The 23,268-nt window shown below is 57.8% G+C and overlaps 1 protein-coding gene across 1 annotated transcript; it reads right to left on the reverse strand.

Moving 5' to 3' along the window:
* Positions 1-4,509: 4,509 nt before the first annotated feature.
* On the reverse strand, positions 4,510-19,781 carry LIN28A (lin-28 homolog A). The gene is made up of 4 exons (XM_069875412.1): positions 19,751-19,781; positions 18,872-19,050; positions 7,319-7,503; positions 4,510-4,723 (listed from the first exon to the last, which is right to left on the reverse strand). The coding sequence occupies exons 1-4, from the start codon at positions 19,779-19,781 to the stop codon at positions 4,510-4,512; spliced, it is 609 nt and encodes a 202-aa protein (XP_069731513.1).
* Between the last annotated feature and the right edge of the window lie 3,487 nt (positions 19,782-23,268).

The following is a 23,268-nucleotide window of genomic DNA, read 5'->3' on the forward strand; positions in this document are numbered from 1 at the left end:
GGGGCTGTTATGGGAGCTGCAGGGTGATGGGGGGACTGGGGTGGTTATGGGGGTTGTGGGGTGATGGGGGGACTGGGGCTGTTATGGGGGCTGTGAGGTGATGGGGGGACTGGGGCTGTTATGGGGGCTGCAGGGTGATGGGGGGACTGGGGTGGTTATGGGGGTTGTGGGGTGATGGGGGGACTGGGGCTGTTATGGGGGCTGCAGGGTGATGGGGGGACTGGGGTGGTTATGCGGGTTGTGAGGTGATGGGGGGACTGGGGCTGTTATGGGGGCTGCAGGGTGATGGGGGGACTGGGGTGGTTATGCGGGTTGTGAGGTGATGGGGGGACTGGGGCTGTTATGGGGGCTCCAGGGTGATGGAGGGGCTGGGGTGGTTATGGGGGCTGTGGGATGATGGAGGGACTGGGGCTGTTGTGGGGCCTGTAGGGTGATGGGGGGACTGGGGCTGTTATGGGGGCTGCAGGGTGATGGGGGGACTGGGGCTGTTATGGGGGCTGCAGGGTGATGGAGGGGCTGGGGCGGTTATAGGGGGCTGTAGGGTGATGGAGGGACTGGGGTGGTTATGGGGGGCTGCAGGGTTATGGAGGGACGGGGTGGTTAGAGGGGGCTGCAAGGTGCTGGGTGGGCTGAGGAGCTCATGAGGGGGCTGCAGGGTGATGGGGGGGCGGGGAGGTTATGGGGGGCTGTAGGGTTATGGTGGGGTGGTGCAGTTAGAGGGGGCTACAGGCTAATAGTGAGGCTGGGGTGGTAATGGGGACTGTAGGGTGATGGGGGCGCTGGGGTGGTTTTTAGGGGCTGCAGGGCGATGAGGGGCTAGGGCAGTTTGGGGGGCTGGAAGCTGGCAGCACAGCATGAGGTCCAGACAGCCAGAGGGGACCCCAGTTCCCAGCTCAGCCCCCCCCATCCACCCAGGCAACACCCATTTCAACTGAGCTGAGGAGAGGAACTGCACACACAACATCACCGGCAGCCACTGACCATGGTCTTTATTAAAAGAAAAAAAAAAAAAAGCACATTTTACATAGTTGGTACAAAAATAAAACCAAAAACAAACTGAAAGGAGGGGGGAAAAACCTGCAGCAACGGGAACTGGGGTTCTCGCTGCAGGGATTCCAGCAGGAAATCTCTTTGGGAAGCCCCCCCAGTTACCCCCTCCCTCCCACCCACTTCATAAAAACTCAGTGACACAAACAAGCTTTGGTTGCTAGCAGTAAACATGGATTACATTCGTCCGTCTCCTCCTAGACAATCGTGTGTCTCCAGGCCTTGGCGCCAGGGACAGCTTCTCCTCGTACATTCAAGCTCCTGGTGGAGCAGGACCCTGAGCGGGAGCCGCTGTCCCCCAATGCATAGAGCCCCGCGAGCCGAGCGTGGGCAGGGGGGGTGACGATGCAGCAATTCAAGTTCATTATTATCGAGATAGGAGAAGAACCACGATGGGAAGATGCCAATCCAGCCCATCTTCACCAAGGTGGCTCCCCTTTACAGATTAAAAAATCCCTGTTTTCTTGGATCCCGGTGCCGGGAGAAACCTGAGCGATTCTCTAAGCTGTTTTGCTCTTTGCTTTAGCCTAGGACAGGGATGGTTACAGAGCTCATATCCCCACGCTGAGTTGCAAGGCAGAGCACGCAGAGAAGATCCCGTCTCCCTGGTCTGTAACCTATTAGGATGCTTTGGCTATTATTTTTTTTTTTTATTATTTTTCCCTCTTACTTTTGTAAACAATAATCAAGGAGAATACTGAGAGAAAGAAGATTTACAGAGGTATTTACACACACTAGACACCTAGCAGAAAAAGCACCAAACCATTAAGCTGGGAGGTCAGGGGGAAAGGTCCTACACGATTTTTCCAGACAGATACAAGAATTAGGGGGGCAGCAGGTTTTCCCTGGCACAACGGAGGTGCCGAGGCTCAGGCTGAGACGTGCAGCCCAGTGCTCTCTATTGCATTTACCCCGTTCACGCAATTTTCCTGAAGTAGTTTTGTACAGATCCCAACGCTAGCCAAGAACTAGAAGTCCTTCCCCCGCACCCTCCTGAGAAGAAACCACCACCTCACCTTAAACGCTACGGGAGGAGGGCAGGCAGCCAGGGAGCCGCTCTCCATCCTCGCCCCGAGACAAAATAAAGTCTCAGAGGGGTCCAGCAGCCTCAGCAAATCCCTCCGGTGATCCCAGCTGGATGGAGGAGCTGCTCCCCGTCTGATCCAGCCCTGCTCTACATCTAAACCTATTGCTACCTAAAACTAGCAGAAGCCGTGCCCACGTCCTGACATGCCGGCACGCTGGGATCGCCTCCCTGGGAAGGCTCCAGCCATCCCCTAGGATGCAAAGCGGAGTGTTAACACCCCAAAACGGGGGATCTGGAGTCTCCCTCAAAACCACACAGATCCAGAGTCTCCCCACACCATCATAAACCAGCACCTAGGGGAAGCCGAGAAGGGAGAAGAAAGACGGAGCAGTTGAACCTCCCTTGAACTTAAATCCACCTTGGGATCAGGTCCCTCATTCCAGTAGGGTCACAGCCAGCCAGGGGTTGAGGAAAACCTGCCGTCCTCCACCAGCCTCCCTGGATATTGTCAGCTCCCTGAATGGGCTGGGACACCCATCCTAGCTTTCCGACCCCCATCCTGGCTTTCCAAACCCCATCTACACAGCCCCAGCCTGCTGGGAGCCTGCACGACATCCCAACCCATGGGAGATGTCAGGGAAGACTCAGGCACAGGGCAGCCTGGAGTGTTCCCACCAGGATGGCAGGGAGGGAATATGTGAGCGTCAACAGGAGAGAGAAATGAAGGACAGTCCTCAAATTCACCAGGCTGGGAGGAAATCTGGAACTGGGGAGCCGACGTGGGCTCTAGCAGCTGTTCCCTGCCTGGCTTCTCTGTCCCCTACGTGGATCTACAGACCCGAATTCCTCCTCAGTCCAGCGGGGAAGGGAAAGAGACTCTATGAAAATACAGCTAAAAAAAAAAAAAAAGAAAAACAAACCCCAAACATACCAAAAAGCACAACCGAAAAGCTCGACAACACATCAATCCACCTGGCAAACATCCAGTGAGGTAGATCTACACTTCCAATACAAACTTGGTCATGTCTTTGTGCTGTTAAAAAACCCTCCTCTCTGTCCAGCACTGGCCTACAGAGGCATTTTATCCCTGAGATTGCTTGAATACCTGAGAATAAATTGCAGGAATTATGTCCTTTCTCTCTCTTTTTCTTTTTTTTTTTTTTTTTTTTTTCCTTAAAGATTAAAATATACAAAAATACAAACCCAGAATATTTATATTAAAAAAAAAAAAACAAAAACAAAACCAAACCAAAGACCACACAAACCCAAAGATACGTCATTCACGCACGTCCTAGTGCAGGTTTCACTCGGCGTTGGCTTCGGCACGGACGGGGAGGCTGCCCCGGGAGAAGGACTCTCCACCAGGGCCAATAAATAAAGGCAAGACTTGAGGAGGGGGCAGTGGGGAGGAAGAACAGCAGCTATTAATGACCTGGGGAGCCCTTTTTCTCTGCCCTAGGGGAAGCTCAGCCCAGGAGCCAGCAGTTTCCAGAGTGTGGGATGGGCAGAAAAAGCAGAGGTGCGTTATTGTTCTGTGTGAGTTTGGTCCAGAGCCCATGGAAAGACCCAGAGCATCATCCCTGGGTGGGTTCCTTATGGAGCCTCCAAAGGAAACACCCCCAGGAGCTGGCTCAGGGGTGAGGAGAAGCCTGAGAGGGGAAGAGCTGGCTGCACGGGACACCTCGTGCTCTCCGGACTGGCATTTGCGAAAGCTTAAAGGGATGGCAGGGGGAAAGAGCTCTTCTTTCAACCCGAAGCCCACGAGCAGGCAGCGAGCATTACCTCAGCCAGGAGAGATGCCCCGTTTCCTTCCAGGCTGAGCCCAAACGTGGGCTCTGCTGGTTTTGGCAACGGGGCATCCACGGAAGAACTGCAAATCCTTACAGCCGCTCGCGAGGGAGCAGAGGGAGCCGCGGGGCCAGCCCACGGCGTGTCCCCAGCGCCCTGCAGCCAGCCTTCCCCCATCACCCTCCCTCCCTGGGGCAGAGAAGGATGGAGCAGGGTAAGAACAAGCACCCTGCAGCTCACCCAGGCTGTGCCGGAGCCCGTTTGGAGCTTGGGAGAACGAGGAGCCCCAAGCTCTTCCCTGAGACGTTACTTCTCTGCTCTTCCTCCCAGAGACACGACTGCCTGGCTTCGTTTAGGGAAAGAATCGAGATGAATCGAATACGGGTTTAATTTTAGCTGGGAGAGGTGATGGGTGCTGCCTCTCCCTGGTTTCGGAACGAGCCCTCCTGATTAAAAGCAGGGTTCCCCCAGGCTGGGAAGAAGAGATAAAGGTTCTCAGGGACACCAGGTCCCTGGGGTTAGCGCTGCTGTCCTCCCTCCCCCGTCCTTCACCCTGCCCTCCCTCCTCCGAGCCCCCGTGCCCGCCCGTCGCCTTGCCAAAGCCTTTTTCATCCCGGTGGAAGCCCCCCCTTCCCCACCACCCACCATCATTCCCGCGTCTCGGGGAGGAGGGCCGGGCTGTGCATGTCCTCCTCCTCTCGGAAGTAGGCAGGTTTGCCCTGGGAGCTGGGCGACTGCTGTGCTTTGGCGGGGCAGTTGGCGACCATGTGGCTGATGCTCTGGCAGAAGTGGCATTTCTTGGGCTGCGGTGGGAGCTTGCACTCCTTGGCGTGGTGGTCCAGCCCGCCGCAGTTGTAGCATCTGCGAGGTGGGGAGGAGAGAGATTCATAGAATCAATAGAATCCTAGAAAAAATTGGGGTCGGAAGGGACCTCAAAGCCCATCCAGTCCCACCCCTGCCATGGGCAGGGACACCTTCCACTGGCTCAGGGGCTCCAAGCCCCATCCAACCTGGCCTTGAACCCCTCCAGGGATGGGGCAGCCACTGCTTCTCTCACAACATTCAAGGAGGAGAAATAAAACGAGGTGCGATGTGGTGAGGCCGCGCCTGGGACCCATCCGGCTTCACTGCCAGGGCTGGGCTTAAAATGGCTCAGTCGCCGTGGGGATGTGGGGTCAGGGCCTTGGGGAGAATGTGTGGCACAGGGAATCAGAAACGGCGTGGCCAGCAGGGCCAGGGAGGTTCTTCTCCCTCTGGACTCGGCACTGGTGAGACCGCTCCTCGAATCCTGGGGTCAGTTCTGGGCCCCTCCCCACAAGAAGGATGTTGAGGCTCTGGAGCGAGTCCAGAGAAGAGCAACAAAGCTGGGGAAGGGGCTGGAGAACAAGAGGAGCGTCTGAGAGAGCTGGGGGTGTTTAGCCTGGAGAAGAGGAGGCTGAGGGGAGACCTCATTGCTCTCTGCAACTCCCTGAAAGGAGGTTGTGGAGAGGAGGGAGCTGGGCTCTTCTCCCAAGGGACAGGGGACAGGACGAGAGGGAATGGCCTCAAGCTCCACCAGGGGAGGGTCAGGCTGGATATCAGGAAAAAATTTTCACGGAAAGGGTCATTGGGCACTGGCAGAGGCTGCCCAGGGAGGGGGTTGAGTCCCCTTCCCTGGAGGGGTTTAAGGGACGGGTGGATGAGGTGCTGAGGGACATGGGTTAGTGATTGATGGGAATGGTTGGACTCGATGATCTGGTGGGTCTCTTCCAACCTGGTGATTCTATGGTTCGATTCTATCTGGTCCCCACAGAGCTCCAGTGTGGCTGTTCTGGAGCTGGCCCAGCGGTGCTGCGGGTACCCAGGAGATGGCAGCAAACCCCTGTGCCCAAAGCAACCACTTGCTGGGGGGGAACAAAAACCAACCTCAGGGGCTTCACCATCCTGGTTCTGTCTCCTGCGCCTACAGACCCTGCACCCAGGGTTACACATCACGCAACAGGGACAGGCAATGGGACAACTGAGAGCCCCAGCCAGGAGAACAGTTGCAGGGATCGCGGCTCTCACGGCTGCTCGCAGCGCTTGTCACCAGGTGCCACCTCTGCCCCAGAGTGGTGTGAGTGGAGGGAGCTGCCTCGTGTCCATTTTAAATCCTGCTTTGGTTTAGGACAGTCACAACCCTTTGCTCTTTGCTTTTCCCCTTGGTTCCTTTACAACCAACTTTAAAACCAGCTTAAAACCAGCCAGATAGGGAGGGCAGCGTCTGCTGAGAAAGCCGGGATCATCCTCGAGGAGCCAGGATGAAGAGGAGAGGGGGATGAAGAGGAGGGCGGATGAAGAGGAGAGGAGGGATGAAGAGGAGGGGGGGGCGAAGAGGAGAGGGGGGATGGAGAGGAGAGGAGAGGAGAGGAGAGGAGAGGAGAGGAGAGGAGAGGAGAGGAGAGGAGAGGAGAGGAGAGGAGAGGAGAGGAGAGGAGAGGAGAGGAGAGGAGAGGAGAGGAGAGGAGAGGAGAGGAGAGGAGAGGAGAGGAGAGGAGAGGAGAGGAGAGGAGAGGAGAGGAGAGGAGAGGAGAGGAGAGGAGAGGAGAGGAGAGGGAGGATGAAGAGGAGAAGGGGGGACAAAGAGGAGAGGGGGGACAAAGAGGAGAGGGGGGACAAAGAGGAGAGGAGAGGGGGGACGAAGAAGTGGAGGGGGACGAAGAGGAGAAGGGTGATGAAGAGGAGAGGGGGGATGAAGAGGAGGAGGGTGATGAAGAGGAGGGGGGGGACGAAGAGGAGAGGGGGGGACGAAGAGGAGAGGGGGGACGAGGAGAGGAGGGACGAAGAGGAGAGGAGGGACGAAGAGGAGAGGAGGGACGAAGAGGAGAGGAGGGACGAAGAGGAGGGGGGGATGAAGAGGAGAGGGGGGAAGAAGAGGAGGGGGGGATGAAGAGGAGAGGAGAGGGGGGATGAAGAGGAGAGGGGGGACGAAGAGGGGGGATGAAGAGGAGAAGGGGGATGAAGAGGAGGAGAGAAGGGGGATGAAGAGGAGGGGAGAGGGGGGCATGAAGAGGAGGGGAGAGGGGGGATGAAGAGGAGGAGAGAAGGGGGATGAAGAGGAGAGGAGAGGGGGATGAAGGGCTGGCCAGAAACTCGCCCTGGGGCTCCAGCCTCACCGTGGGAGATGCTGCCAGGACGTCCGGCCATTTCCTTCCCACAAGGAAGAGTTTCTCTTCGAGAAAATTACCCCTGCCCAGCTCGGCTCTCCAAGACGAAGGGAGCGGCCGCCTGGGGTGTCCCTGACCTCTGCCCTTTCGCTGCTGCTTTGCTGCCCTTTCCCCACCAAGCTGCATCTGCCACTCATTAGCTGCCGAAGGAAGCCACTTTCCCAGAGGAAGGGTCGCTGCCCGCCCGGCGGGATCCGAGCCCAGCGCTGGGACGGTGCCTGGCAGCTCCCGGTGCCCGCGTGGCTCGGATCGTGCCCCGGCTGCCCCTTACCGGTCTCCTTTTGATCTGCGTTTCTGGAGGCTCTTGCCCTTGGGTCTCCTCTCGCTGCCAATGCAGAAGACTCCTCCTGGACCGGTCACCCGGATGGACTCCAAACCTTTGGACGACTTCTTGAAGGTGAACTCAACCGCTTCGCCCTCTTTCAGGCTGCGGAAACCCTCCATGTGGAGCTTGCTCTGGAGGGGCACAGGGAAAGGGTGGGGGTCAGCACCAAGCCTGGGTGTCCACTGGGTGCAACACAAGCCCCAGCCCAGCAAACACCTCTTGTGGCTCAAGAGAGTCATAGAATCACCAGGTTGGAAAAGACCCATTGGATCATCGAGTCCAACCGTTCCCATCAATCACTAACCCATGTCCCTCAGCACCTCGTCCACCCGTCCCTTAAACCCCTCCAGGGAAGGTGACTCAACCCCCTCCCTGGGCAGCCTCTGCCAGTGCCCAGTGACCCTTTCCATGAAAAATTTTTGCTGATGTTCAACCTAAACCTCCCCTGGTGGAGCTTGAGAAAGACAGAAGGATCTCAAGGCTTGGCACAGACACATCCAGCCCTGCTCACGGCAGGACCCACAGCCAGGCTGGGAGACTGGAAGCTGGTCCTGTTGACCTAGGGTCCCAGCCAGCCCCAATGCATGGCAGCCCCCTTTCTGCACCTCACCTCTGTTCAAACCCTTTAAATACCTCTAATAATTAATTAAGCAGCCATTTGACCCTGGATTGTGGCTGCTGGGAACTTCTCCTGTCCCTCCCAAGATTGCCACATCAGTCACCACAGTGCAATCAAACTCAGGAGTTCTCACCCAGGCTGGGGAAGAGGCTTATGAGATGATGGAAAAATCCATTTCACTTCCACCAGCTCTGTCCATTTTAGCAGAACAAATTAGAATCATGGAATGGTTTGGGTTGGAAGGGACCTCAAAGCCCATCCAGTTCCACCCCTGCCACGGGCAGGGACACCTCCCAGTGGATCAGGGGCTCCAAGCCCCATCCAACCTGGCCTTGAACCCCTCCAGGGCTGGGGCAGCCACCACTGCTCTGGGCAACCTGGGTGAAGAGCTCCTCACCCTCACAGGAAAACATTTCTTCCTAAGATCTCATCTCAATCTCCTCTCTTCCAGATGAAAACTGTTCCTCCTTGTCCTGTCACCACAGCCCATAAAGAGCAGAGATGGGCAATGCAGCCACCTCTTGCCTCCCTGCACCAGCGAGCGCTGCCGTGAGCATCACTGCCTGCTCCTTTCGGACCAGAACCACCACATCTCAGCAGGGCTTTCGCTCGGCGGAGAGAGAAAAAAGCAGCGTGAGCAAAGAGTTAAAGAGGGATTTTCTGGCAGAGGGAGGAGCAGCTCCAGCAGGCTGGGGATTCCCAGCAGAGCCAGCTCAACGCCTGCGCAACCCCAACCCGCATTTATGAATGGAGCATCGCCCCCATTCATGGCCCAGCAGGTCCCGTCACGTGGCCGCCTGTGCTGTCCGCACGGCACGCTGCCCGCTTCCCCTCTCCATTCCCTTCTCCCACCCTTAAATCTTGCTCGGACACACGTGGAAACACCCCAGAAAAAAAAGCAGAGAAGGAAGAAATGGAGCTGTTGGGGTTTAGGAGTGGATTTGGTTTAGAATCATAGAATCACCAGGTCGGAAGAGACCCACCGGATCATCGAGTCCAACCATTCCCATCAATCCCTCCCTGGGCAGCCTCTGCCACTGCCCAATGACCCTTTCCGTGAAAAATTCTTTCCCAATGTCCAGCCTGAACCTCCCCTGGTGGAGCTTGAGGCCATTCCCTCTCGAATGGCAGGGTCTTGCAAGACCTCTGTGTGTCCATGGGATCCCGGTCTCTGGGCACACAAGAACGGGGCACAGCTCAAAGAACAACCCTCAAACCCTCCTTTTCCAGTTGCTTTTCTGCCCCTTCTGTGCCCTGAGGCCCAGTTCTGGGTGGGACAGACCCCAAGGGCTGGGCCAAGGCATGGAATTATGGAATGGTTTGGGTTGGAAGGGACCTCAAAGTCCATCCAGTTCCATAAGCAGGGACACCTCCCACTGGATCAGGGGCTCCAAGCCTCATCCAACCTGGCCTCGAACCCCTCCAGGGATGGGGCAGCCACCACTGCTCTGGGCAACCTGGGCCAGGGCCTCCCCACCCTCACAGGAGAACATTTCTTCCTCAGATTTCATCTGAATCTCCTCTCTTGCAGCTGAAAACCATTCCCCTTGTCCTATCCCTGCACACCTGATCATGAGCCTCTGCCCAGCTTCCCCACAGGCAAGTCACCCACATCCACTCCGTCCACTTGCCTGCTGGGATGGGGTCCAGGATCAGATGCGACTGCCACAAACCTCTGCTCTCCGACCTGCTCCTGCTCCCAACAGGGAGACCCAGACCATGAGCTACAAGGTCTGTAATTACAACTAGGACACAAGAGGATCCCAGTAGCAACCTCTGTCCATCCAGGGCTGATCCAGGCAGTCCCACCACCACCTACCACCAAGAGGTTCTCAGCACAACTACCAGACACTGCTCCCCAACCCCGGATCTGCTTCACCCCTACGCTGAGCATCACCAGGAGGATGCTGAGCATCAACCCAAGCAGGAGCTCTGTGCCCAAAGCAGCTCCCAGCCCAGCACAGGAGGTGCCTGGCTGAGCTTTGCCACCTCAGTGTTGGCTGCCAACCCCGTCCTGTCCCCAAGTAAGGTGGTTTGGGTGACAGCAGCTGAATTTGCCCTACTCCAGGAGCAGCCAGAGTGTTTTGGGGGACAAAGAGGAGCCGAGCATCACACTGTGGTGAGCATCACTCTGGAGTGGTTTGGGGAACAAGGAGGAGCCGAGCATCACACTGTGAGCATCACTCCAGAGAGTTTTGGGGAACAAGGAGGAGCTGAGCATCACACTGTGGTGAGCATCGCTCCAGAGAGTTTTGGGGACAAGGAAGAGCTGAGCATCACACTGCGGAGCATCACACTGTGGGGAGCATCACTCCAGTGTGATTTTGGGGGACAAGGAGGAGCTGAGCATCACACTGTGGTGAGCATTGCTCCAGAATGTTTTGGGGGACAAGGAAGAGCTGAGCATCACACTGTGGAGCATCACACTGTGGGGAGCATCACTCCAGTGTGTTTTTGGGGACAAGGAGGAGCCGAGCATCGCTCCAGAGTGTTTTTGGGGACAAGGAGGAGCTGAGCATCACGCTGTGGCGAGAGCATCGCTCCATGGCGCAGGAGGCAGTTCTGGAGGCTGGGGGAGAGAGCCAGAGATCCTTATCGGGGGTGTTTACAGCCCCAGCTGGCCCAGCTGTGTTTACACTGCAGAGATGAAAACTCCCAGGCGCTTGGCCCCAAGCTTCAGGACAAAGCCAAGCTGTGTGTCCCCCCCCCCCAGCTTGGACACTGTCACCCAAGCTGTTTTACCCCCAAGAGCCACCCGTTACCCCAATTTTGAGGAAGATGAAGGCGGGGGCAGAGGCTGCCATGACATGATGGGGGGGAAAACAGGGGGAAGCGATTTATTTTCCAGGAGCGGGGCGAGGATGACAACCGCCTCTCTGGCCCCCCTGGCCCCCTCCACCAAAAGGCCAAAGGAAACGCCCTCTCCCCAGGGAAGAAGGGGGGCAGCGGCCAGGGCGCCCCAGCTCTCCCCCCCCCACCAAAAGCTTTTGATGTGAGCTGGAGAGTGGCTGGTGGTCCCTGCGCATCCCCCCTGCCCCCTTCCCAAAACACACACATTGCTGGCATTCCTCTGTTATCAGATAGGTAATCAAACTGCAGCCCATTGAATTAGCTGCATACCTCCTGCATCTGAAAGGAAGGGGCCCAGAGCCCCTGTCCCACACCACACACAAAGCCAGAGCCTTCCCAGGCTTCCACACACACACACACAGCCCCCCTCCCCAAAAAATAAAGAGAAGAAGGGAGGGGGGGGGGGATTGGAGCGAGCCAGGGATGCTGGGGATGCAGGGGGAGCGCAGGGGAGGGCCAGGGCTGGGAGCCACTGGCCAGCAAGAACAAAGGGCTGGCGGCCGCTCTCCCGCTGCCCAAATTCCAGGAGTTCCAAGCCATGGTTGGGGGGAGGAAGGGTGGCCGGCACGGCCGAGGCCCCTCTGACCCCCTGCAGCCCCTCCGCGCACCAGCCCTGCGCCCAGCTCGCCCGCTGCCAGAGATGGATCGTACTGGGATTCAGGGTCTGGGTCCCATGGTGGAGCTGAGGGGGCTTGGAGGGGGGTTTGGTTTGAGTATCAGGGGGTGTAGAGCGACCCTGGGCTCCCTCTGGGCTTTGGGGGGGGGTCACAAAGTATTGCCACCCTGATAATAAAACTGTTTTCAAGCGTGTCCTGGAGCAGAGTTTCACTTGTTATCATTAGGGTTCAGAGTTAACCAGCGGGATGAACAGCAGCACTGCTTCCCTGAGCTCGCTGCAAACCCCAGGGACCCCCTCACCGGGCAACACCGTGGGCACTGCTGCTCTGCTTTTCCATTTATCCTGCGCTCCAGCAGCTCCGTGGTTATTTCCAGCAGACAAAGATGCAGCACATGGGCTGCCGAGCATCGCTCACCTTCCTCCCTGCACTGGGTGCCCCCCACATTCACCCTTTCCCCAGCTACACAGCGATGCCTTCATCTTCCTCTTCCTCCCACCCAGCTCTAGACCCAGAGGGGGACACCCTGGAGCCCCCCCAGATCCAACCAACGCTCCCTAAACCACCAGGCTCTGCTTTGCCCCCCAGCCCACCGGGCTCCAGAGGGGCTCGGCCGGCCCCGGGGTCACCATTGTCCCCAGCGCGACACAAGGGGACGTTTATTCCCAACCAGCTCTGGCCACTCAATCAAACCATCTTTGTGTCCGGAGGGGCCTGGGGCGGAGCGGCCGCTGCACCTCGTTGCAGCCGTTTTAAACTTAAATTCCTTGGAAAACAAACCAGCTTGGGATGCTGGGTTAAAAGCGGCTGCAGGAGAGCGAGCGGCAGCCCCGAGCTGCACCAGGGTTTGGCTCGGGCCATACCCAGAGCATTTTTGGGAGCCCAACCCCACTGCCTGTGCCTCAGTTTCCCCAAGTCTCTAGAGGGGAAGGGACCCACAGGGGCCTGGAAAGACAGACATCCCCCTGGCAGGTAGGGTGGTGGGTTCAGGGGTTGCTGAGCTCCCAGGGTGTCTGTGCCCTCTGCCTTTTCCCACAGGCTGGGGGCACCATTATCATAGAATCATAGAATCACCAGGTTGGAAAAAGACCCACCGGATCATCGAGTCCAACCATTCCCATCAATCACTAACCCATGTCCCTCAGCACCTCGTCCACCCGTCCCTTAAACCCCTCCAGGGAAGGGGACTCAACCCCCTCCCTGGGCAGCCTCTGCCAGTGCCCCATGACCCTTTCCATGAAAAATTTTTTCCTAATGTCCACCTAACCCTTCTCCTGGGCGCTGCCAGCTGGCAAACAGCCCCCCAAACCAGATTTTGGCAAGGTCAGATGCTGCTAACGCGGAGCGGCGACCCAAGCCCCGACACCGCAGGATGAGCTCAGCGCCACCAGCCACGAGGCCAGCGGGGAAACCTCCCTTTGCCTTCACAGCCCGCGCCTGGATCCATCCCAGAGCGAAACCCTTCTCTCTCCCCAAATTGCACAGCAAATCTATTCCCACTGCCAGCAGTTTAAGCACCGGGGGACTGGGATGCTGCTTGTTTTCATGCTCATGCGCGTACGGCTCAGAGCAGGGATCGCTCCATCGTCCCTTCCTGCGGCTCAGCCCCTGTGCGAGCAGCTGTGTGTTGGATGCTGCTTGGAAAGAGGGTCTTTCCTCAGCTCTAGGGTGCAGAAATAAAGAGGGTGATGCCTGCAGGAACCCTTGGGGAAGGGTACAGGGGGTCAACAAGACATCACAGGGCTTTCCAGTCTCTCCTTACTGTCAGAAGCATCAACCCCAATTCGAATAAAACCAAAATAAAGCCACTTTCCTGCCAAAGCAACTACACTTGCTCCTAGTTTTCCACCCTAAGCCAGCAAAATTAAACTCTAGGTACTAATTTTGGGTGGGGAAATATTTAATCCACAGTTTAATCAATCACCTACTTGCCCTAAACCCACACCTTAAGCTCCTTGGGATGTTATTTTTCAAGAACATTACCAAAGCATCTCTCACTTCCCAAGCGGCGGCTAATCGGGGATATTAATGAATGCATATTAATTTCATACTCCCATAAAAAAGCAGCGGCACAGCCGGCGGCAGCAGCGCACCCTCCATCGGTGATTTTGCCTTCATCCCGTTTATTCTCAGGGGCAAGGAAACAGAGAAAAGGCAACACCAGGGCTGGGAGCTGCGGCTCCATCCCAGCTCTCCCAGGCTCCACCGGGAGCAATCCCATTCATTTGGACCATTTTATCTGGGAGACCATTTAAGGGTGTTTTCTCTCCCTGCCCCTCGCCCTGGGGCTGAGAGGGGGAGCTGGGGGAAGGGATGTGCCTGCAGCCATCAGTTAATCTTTAGACGGAGACAGGAGGCTTTTTTTTTTTTGTGTGCATCTTGAGGGGAGGTTCAGGGGGTGGAATAAAGCCGCTCTCTTTCACCATTTGCCATCAGGACAAGCGGCGCGATGCAATTTTATTCCAGCAGTTACTTAAGAAAAAGACAACAATAAAGAAATTGCTCCTGCCTCTCTCCTCCCAAAAAGCAGGGATGCCAGCCCCTGGTGCTCCTGCATCCACCCCAGCACCTCGTGGGGCTCACCCAGGGCTGTGGGGTGACCCTGGTCCCGGACAGATGCATGTGAGAAAGCAGAAATAAATGTCCTGTGCCCCTACAGGCATCACAGACCAAGGCACCGACTCAAACTGCTGCTCTCAGCTGGTTCCCCCTTTCCCCTTTGCTGCCACCCCAGCTCTGCAGAGGCAAAATCTTCCTGCCCTGCACCCCAGCCCAGGGGAAAGGCAGTGGGGGACCCTGCAGAAAGGCTGGACCCCACTTCCCGATGGAGAAACTCTCCCTTGTCCCCTTGTCTTCACTCTCCTGCGCGCTCAGGGATGAAGCTGCCTCCAAACATCTCATGTCATGCCCATGTTTTAGCTGGTTCTGTCCCCAACTGTGCTTAGAGGGGGGCACAAGAGCAAGCAGGCAACAGCCCAGGTCTACTGGGTTGAACCCATGGCCAACCAGCAGCTGTCATCTCCTCTCTGTTCCATCCTTTGCCCGGCTGAGTAGGGATGGAGCCCCCACAACCAACCCTGACACCCACAGAGCTCCCCGGGACAGCAGCACCCAGGGGACTGAAGCTCCTCCACCGTGCCCACGCGGCGCTCGGACAGAGCTGGATTAACACATCCCAGCCCCATCAGGCCAAACCAAGAGAGATCACCGAGATCACTGAATCACAGAATCACCAGGCTAGAAAGGACCCACCGGATCATCGAGTCCAACCATTCCCATCAATCACTAACCCATGTCCCTCAGCGCCTTGTCCACCCGTCCCTTAAACCCCTCCAGGGAAGGTGACTCAACCCCCTCCCTGGGCAGCCTCTGCCACTGCCCAATCACCCTTTCCACGAAATATTTTTTCCTAATGTCCAGCCTGAACCTCCCCTGGTGGAGCTTGAGGCCATTCCCTCTCGTCCTGTCCCCTGTCACTTGGGAGAAGAGGCTGGAGATGCTAGCACCAAACTCCCCGTGGCCACAGCAGCATCGAGAAGCTTTCCCAGCCAAAATCACGATAAGGAACAACAACCCCCCAACTAACATTGCTTTTATCAAGGATTTAGGCTTGGAGACATGGAGCTGAGCTGTGTGGAGGGGACCAGGCAGCCCCTTCTCCTCTACTCTCGGGGCCAGCAGGGATGGGCTGCAAACCCCAGCGCTGCGCTTGCTCCTCCTTCTCCAGCCAGCAGCCCCGAGCCTTGGGACCAAGGGGTGCTCAGATTTTCTCCTCTCCTTTTTTTCCAGGTTGCCTTCCCTGGCAGCCCCTCTCTCCTGTAAGTGATGCCCAGAGCCGTGATGCAAGCCCAGGAGCCACATCCCCAGGGGAACTCTGCAGCTTTGGGGTCATCAGCAGCATCAGCCACCTTGGGACCCCCACCCTTCTCCTCCCCAGGGCAACCTGCTCTCCTCCTCCCTGCTCCATCCCCTCTGCCTCCTCACAGCCCCCAAATGAATCCATCTCCAGTGTCCAGGGGAGGCATTTGAACCCAAATGCCTCATTTTTAGCTCACAAAGCCGGGGAAAGGCAGCCCCAAGGAGCCCTGTTAGTCTCCTGTCCTGCCGAGATTTTAATCTCTTTGTGATCAGATAAAGGGAGAGGGAGATGGAGACGCGCTCCCTGCAGAGAAGGGCCATTCAGACCTGGTTCCTGTAATAAAGTGATTTAATAGATCTAAAGAGGCCAATTCCCTTCTTTCTCCCGCAATTATTTCCTGTGGGTCATCACTCACATATGTAAATGAAGCGGGGAAGGAGCGGGTTATGGGGGGCTCGGGGTTGGGGTGAGGTGGGCACTGGGCGCAGTACCCTGAGCCCAAAACCCAACCCGAGCGGGTCCCTCCCAAAGCCAGTTGTGCCTTTTGCCTTCTCAGGCCTGACTCCCTCCCCGGGGAGCAGAGGGAAATGTCTGGATGCTGGGATGGGGAAGAGCTCGAGAGGAAGAGCCCATTTTCCCAATGAGCCACCCCAAAGCAGTGGGGCTGGGGTGGGAGAGCAGATCCGCTCTCTCTCCAAGGAGAATCCAGGGTTGAACTGGTGTTGGGATGCTCCGCGGTGGGAGAGCATCGGCATCGTGGAATCATTAGGGTTGGAAAAGACCTCTACGCTCATCCAGTCCAACCATCAACCCAACAGTGGCTGCTAAACCATGTCCTGAAGTGGCAATTCTACGCATTCTTTGAACCCTGGAGGATGGAGACTCCACCACTGCCCTGGGCAGGCTTCACCACTCTGTTAGTAAAGTTTTTTTCCTAATATTCATCAGCTGTTTGGCTGCAAACAAGTGGTGACTGTGCCGCCTGCAAGCGGGGCAGGAGGAGAAGCCTGATCTAAAAGAGAAAGACGGGGCGTCAGCCCAAAGCCACCTCGCTTCTGGTGGTGGAAAGCGAACCGCACACACACGCTGCCCCCCTGCTACCCAAAATAATCGGCTTTTACCCAGCGTTCAGCACCCAGAATGCAGCAAACCCCGCGCACAGGACCCTGCTGGTCCCCCAGCCCCAGCAAATGGGGGGCGCAGGGAGGTCTGACCTCTCCCTGGGTGGTGGGATGCTCCCAACAGAGACACCCTGGCTAATTCTCTTTTCCTGCAGGAATGCGAGCGAGCTCAGCAATCAGGAAACCAGACTGTCTGGGGGCAATAAACCCCGGGGAGAAGGGAGGGAGGGAGGGCAGGAGGCTTTCCCCCACAGGTACTGGGTCCCGCTGTGCTGCATTGAGATGCAAAGGTCCATTTGCTCTTTCCAAACATCAGGATCTCGCTTTTCCCCAGCTGGTTTTCCACAGCTGATTCGGAGCCTTTGCCTCCAAATCCAGCTGTGTTTCTGGTGCAGGATGGTAGCTCCTACCACGGCTCTTTCCCCATGTCACAGTCAAAGGAGAAGGGATTTGCTTCTCTTCTACTCATCGTTTGCTCGCCAAGCTGGGAGCTGCTGCTTCATGGGGAGGGGGAGAAAGACCCCAGGAGCCTTGCAGAGCCCAAGCACTCAGCCCCACACCCCCAGCCCTTCATTAGATAAAAGAACAGACCCCGCTTTGGAGGGATTTGGGGCTGTGGAGAGCAGCAGCGACTGAAACCAGCTGGTCCAGGGGCTTCCTGGAGTCGGCACAGACGGCATCACCGCGCTGCCTCAGCCCAAATCCCACGCGGCGGGTCCCAGCCTTACCCTCACACCCACTCCTGCCTCAGAGGCGCCCGCATCCCCTTCACAGAATCACTAGGTTGGAAAAGACCCACTGGATCATCGAGTCCAACCCTTCACTCATGCTCGCTTTGACTCCCAGTCCCAAGAGCTGCAGCTTCCCCGGGCTGAGGCGTTACGGACACACTCATCGCGCAGAATCCTTTCCACACAAGCCATTGCCAAACCCTACATCTCCCTCCCAGCGCTGCCCTCTAAACCCATTCCCCCAGCCCCTAAATGGGCTCCCCCCCCAGATCCTCCCCAGCCAGCTGGAGGGGTTCAAGCAGCCGCAGCCCTAAATCCATGATTTACAGGATCGTTGACACACACTTTGTTCCCCACTTTGCCTGTGAGTCAAATCCAAACCCAAGGTTGTCACTGTAGTACAGGATCCACAGGGACAAGTACGCAAACCTATATATATATTTGTGCCTACTGGTACAGGCAGAGATTCTACCCCACCTGGAATGAACCACAGCCAGGGAAAACCCAATCCTGCATCCCTGCTTGGCTCAGGGTTCCCAGTACCCCGTGCCTGGAGGGAAACCAGCTCTTCCCCAGACCCCAGTCCTGCACCCCTGCTTGGTTCAGAGCTCCCAGGACCCCGTGTCCAAGGGAAAATTGGTTCTTTCCCTCATGGATCCCCTCATGGGGTGAGCAGCATCCTCACTCCGGAACATCCCGTTCAGCCCCGCGGGCACCTGCTCCCCTGGATCTGGTCCCAAGGGGCTCCTCAGAGAACCATGATGAGAAAATGAAATGGCTCGGGGCTCAGCTTACAGGGCCGGTCCCTGGAGAGGAGCCCTGGGCTGCGGCGGGGCAAGCGGCTCTGCCTGCCCCTCGCCACCCTCCGCGCTCCGGGGAAAACGAGCCCAGGGGACCTGGGATGGGATGGGATGGGAGAAGCAGCTCTGCCTTCCCTTCACCACTCTCTGCACTCTAGGAAAACAAGCTCAGGAGACCAGGGATGCTGGGATGGGATGAGATGGGATGGAGGGAGCGGTTGTGCCTGCCCTTCGCCATCCACCTCACCACGGGGAAACAAACACGGGAAACCCGGGATGATGGGATGGGATGGGATGGGATGGGATGGGATGGAGGGAGCAGCTGTTCCTGCCCTTTGCCATCCACCTCGCTCCGGGAAATAGAGCACAAGGGAGCCAGGATACAGGGATGGGATGGAAAGGGATGGGATGGAAAGGGATGGGATGGAAAGGGATGGGATGGAAAGGGATGGGATGGAAAGGGATGGGATGGAAAGGGATGGGATGGAAAGGGATGGGATGGAAAGGGATGGGATGGAAAGGGATGGGATGGAAAGGGATGGGATGGAGGGAGCGGCTGTGCCTGCCCTTCGCCATCCACCTCGCTCCGGGGAATCGAGCACGGAGAACTCGGGATGCCGGGATGGGGGAAGCGTCTGTGCCTTCACCACCCATCTTACTCCTGGAAAACGAGCTCAGGGGAGCCAGAATGGGACACGACTGGAGGGAGCGGCTGTGCCTGCCCTTCGCCATCCACCTCACCGCGGGGAAGCGAGCCTGGATCCCTGGGGATGCTGGGATGGGTTGGTGCGAGCGTGGAGGCAGAGAGAGGATCCCCATCCCGCCTCACATCCCGCTGCGGGGTGCCAAGGGCTGCACCCCCTTCCCTCTCCAGGACCCCACGCGGGATCCTGTCCCCGTACCTGGTGCACGAAGACATCGACGGGCGAATCCAGCGTCGCGCCACCCTTGGCGGTCATGGAGAGGAAACCAAAGCCCATGCGGACATTGAACCACTTACAGATACCGGAGCCGTGAAGAGGCTGGGAATCATTTTCGGCTTTGGGAGAGTCTCCTGAAGGCTCCTCGCCCGGTTTCGCACCTGGGGAAAGACCCACAGAGCCGCTGAGCCAAGGGATGGGGGAGTCATGGGGTCCCAGCAGGACCCCAAACCCTGCTCGGGGTCCCCAGGCTGGAAAAGGCAAAAAAAACCCTCTCAACCCCCCCAAAAAAAACTAAACAGAGAGGTCAGCTTTGCCTCCACGTGTGAGGGGAGTGAGGGGAAACGAAGGCAGATTCCAAGCGGTGGCCCTAAATCTATTCTCCCCTTAAAAAGGTTAAAAATAGTTAAAACACTCAAATTAGAAACGAACAAAAAAAAAAAAAGGCAGAATTGGAGGAAAAAAACCACCAACCAATTAAAGAAAAAGATCCCCATAAAACACACGCACAAAAAAAGGAAAAACTCCTCTAAAATACTAACCCGAGAGCCCCCTGCCCCTAGGAAACCACGTTGGAGAAAGTCTCTCCCTCCCCAGCATCCCCCCCGCACCCCAACAACCACCAGCCTCAAACTTCTGGGCTCATCCTGGGGCTGAGAGAGGTGGAAAAAATATTAAATATCCATTCTCCGAGCCCCCCCCCGAGCTGGAAAGCGAAGCCAAAGCCCGGCCAGGGGGCTGGGGGGTAGAGATTGAGGGGGAGGGAAGGGAAGGGGTGTCCCTGCGCCCCCCGGGTGGGCTCTGCCGCCGTTATTAATAATCGCGGAGCCGAGGAGGGCTGCGACAATAATATAACTTAACCTGCGAACTGCTGGTTGGAAACAGACCCCATCCCGACACTCGCTTGCAAATTCCGAGTTGTGGCTGTTACCGCCTCCTCCTCCCTCCTCCTCCTCGGCCAGCTTTGAGGGTAGCAGCTCAGCCAAAAAAAAAAAAAAAAAAAACCAAAAAACAACAAAACAACAAAAAAAACAACAAAAAAAAAGAGAAAAAAAAGGGGAAAAAAAGGAAAAAAAGGAAAAAAAGAGAAAAAAAAGAGAAAAAAAAAAGAGAAAAAAAAGGAGGAAAAAAAAAAGAGGAAAAAAAAAAAAGGAAAAAAAAAAAGCCCTCAACAAAAAAAAAACCCCAGCTTAGATCCCGCCGGGAGGGAGCCGGGAGAGGTTTGACTCCATCTTCACTCCAACAATAGGGGTGGGAGGGAGCGCGAGGGTTTTTTCAAAGACTCCCAAATTCTCGCAGACAATGGCAGCCCCCGCCCCCCCGAACCCCCCCCCAGGACCCACCCGCGGGGCCGGGGGGCACCGGGCCCCGCTCTGCCATGCCCCCCCCCCACTCCTTCCCTCCCTCCCCCCTCCTCCCTCCACGTGATCCTAATTAACACCCCCCCCTAATAGCGGCACATTCCGGGAGGGATTTGGAGGGGGGTGGGGGTTGATCACCCCCTTCCTAAGGGGCGAGGCCACCTGTCAAAGGAAGATGGGACACCCCGGGGGTGGGGGGGGGGGGTGGGGAGAGAGAGGTGGGACCCCCGGGGGATGGAAGGGGGGGCTTCCACGCTGTTTCTCCGCGTCGTCCCCCCAAGATGCCCCCCCGAAAAGAGCCACCTGCGAGGCACAGACCTTGCCGGGTCGGGGGAGCGGGGACCGAGCTGGGTTGAGGCACCGGGAGGGGAGAAACCGAGGGATTTTGGGGGGACACCGGGGTCTCCCTGCGCTCCTGTGACCCACCCCCATCCCTGTGGCCGGGCAACCCGCCCCCCCCCCGTGGGTGTGGGCTCCTCGGGACCGTGGAACCAACCCCAGGGGGACGTGAAGCCAACGGGGATGTGCGACCCCACGGGGATGTGCAGCCCCCGCAGGACCGTGCCGCCCCCCGGGGACGTGAAACCAGCCCCAGGAGAGGTGAAACCAGCCCTAGGAGACCGTGAAACTAACGCCAGGGGGACGGGAAACCGACCCCACGGGGATGTGCGGCCCCCCCGGGACGTGAAACCAACCCCATGAGGAGGTGCTGCCCCACGGGGGTGTGAAACGAGCCCCACCAGGAGGTGAAACCGACCCTACGGGGACCGTGAAGCCAACGGAGACCTGCGACCCCAGGGGGATGTGCAGCCCCCTCCCTGGACCCTGCAGCCCCCCCCAGGGGACGTGAATCCAGCCCCTCGAGGAGGTGCAGCCCCCCCGCCCCTCCACCCCGTGCCCCTCCGCCCCGGGGGGAGCGGTACCGGGGCGGTGCTGGCGGCGGGGCGGTTCGGGGGGACCCGGGGCCGGTCCCATCCTCTTCCCCCCCCAACCCCCCACCCCCCACCCCATCCCCGTGCCGGGCGGGGACAAAGAGCGAGTGACCAGCGGCCACATTTCCGGAGGGCGGACAATGCCCCGGCCCGTGGGGGGACAGCGCCGCCCGCCGCCCCTCCGGGGCGCTGTGGGGGTGTGTAGGGACCCCTCCCACCGCCACCCCCCACCCCCAAATCGGGGGGACACGCAGCGACCCTCATCCCCCCACCGCAAGTTGAAGCTTGTGGGGGGTGGGAGGAGTTCGACCCTGACGCGGCTTCCCCACGCTGGGAGAGTCCCGCGTGGGAGTTTATGGAGTGGGGAGGGCACCGTGCGGGGTGTGGGTACGGTAGGATCCCAGGTTCCACTCGGGAGAGGGGGGATCTCCGGCTCTCACCGCCCCCAACCCCCCCCCACCGCCCCCCGGTCCGGGGCTGCCGGGAGGATCCCGCGTGGGCGGCCCCGGCGCTGGCCAAGGTGCTGAACGCGCCGCTGTCCAGGGTGCTGGAGGCTGCGCCCTTCCCCTGCACGCCTTCCCTTTGCCTCCCTCTATCCTTCCTCCTCCTCCTCCTCCTCCTCCTCCTCTTCCTCCTCCTCCTCCTCCCCTTCCTCCTTCTCCTCCTTCTACCCTTCCTCCTTCTCCTCCTTCTACCCTTCCTCCTCCTTATCCTTCTTCTATCCTTCCTCCTCCTCCTTCTACCCTTCCTCCTCCTTATCCTCCTTCTATCCTTCCTCCTCCTCCTTCTACCCTTCCTCCTCCTTATCCTCCTTCTACCCTTCCTCCTCCTCCTTCTACCCTTCCTCCTCCTCCTTCTACCCTTCTTTCTCCTCCTTCTACCCTTCCTCCTCCTCCTCCTTCTCCTTCTTCTATCCTTCCTCCTCCTCCTTCTACCCTTCCTCCTCCTCCTCCTTCTTCTACCCTTCCTTCTCCTCCTCCTCTTCCCCTCCTCCTACCCTTCCTCCTTCTCCTCCTTCTACCCTTCCTCCTCCTCCTCCTTCTTCTACCCTTCTTCCTCCTCCTCCTTCTCCTCCTCCTCCTCCTCCTGCTCCGCACACACCTTTCCCACCACTGAGGGCTTCCCCATACCCGGGGGCTCCGTATTGCGCCTTCCTCACAGAGCCAAGCAGTCCCACCAGGCTCCCACACACAGAATCATAGAATCACTAAGTTGGAAAGGACCCACTGGATCATCGAGTCCAGCCAACCTTATGACAGCGTAGAAGGGTGGTTTTGTTCTTCGTGAGCCTTTGGGAGGAGGAGATCGGGCAGAGCTGCCCCCAGTGTCACCTGCCCCATCAGCCCCCACCGTGCAGGTGAACTGGGGTCCCACGTGGCACGGGTGGAGCAGGAGGTGTCCGTGACCCACACAGAGCAGCGTTGGTAATTCCATGATGATCACAGGGTGTCACCTCATCCTTAGTAGCTTTTAATGGGGATAAGCTGGGTGGGGAGAGAACTCGACTCTCATTTGCAACTTTAGCTTTGAGTCATGTCCCCAAAGCCATAGAGCAGCCCCTCGCCTGCGACAGTGGGAGAGCACAGTCTGGCTTGGTGCTTCTATCCTTTTTTTCTTTGAAGGATCCACTCTGATGTCCTGGGGCAGACAGGACACCCTGCAGTGCGGTGGAGGATGTGGGGGTACGAGGGAAGGATGTGGCAATCAATCAGCCCTTGCTTCCTCTGAAAATAAGTCATCACTGTGCACCAGCTTCCCCCCACCAGTCCCTTCCTGATCAAGGGGAGGGACCAGCTGCCCCCAGAGATGACGTAAAGTCCCTCAAGTTCTTGCTGAGAAAGTCTAATCCTATCCTCTACCTCATAAGCAATTGTAACTGCTCAAACTCAGCAAATTTCTCAGCGTCCCCCGATTTCTGAGCATCCTTGGTGACTCCATCCGAGTGACACAGCCACGTCCTTGAGCGTGACACTTCCAAGCAGCTTCCCTTTACATCTCAACTTCATCTCCCCCCGGTCACGGTGACACATCCCCACAGCGGCGATGGCCCCCGCGTCATATTTCTGTGTGTGGTGTATTTGTTTTT

This window comes from Phaenicophaeus curvirostris, chromosome 23, assembly GCF_032191515.1.
Source record: "Phaenicophaeus curvirostris isolate KB17595 chromosome 23, BPBGC_Pcur_1.0, whole genome shotgun sequence".
NCBI lineage: Eukaryota > Metazoa > Chordata > Aves > Cuculiformes > Cuculidae > Phaenicophaeus > Phaenicophaeus curvirostris.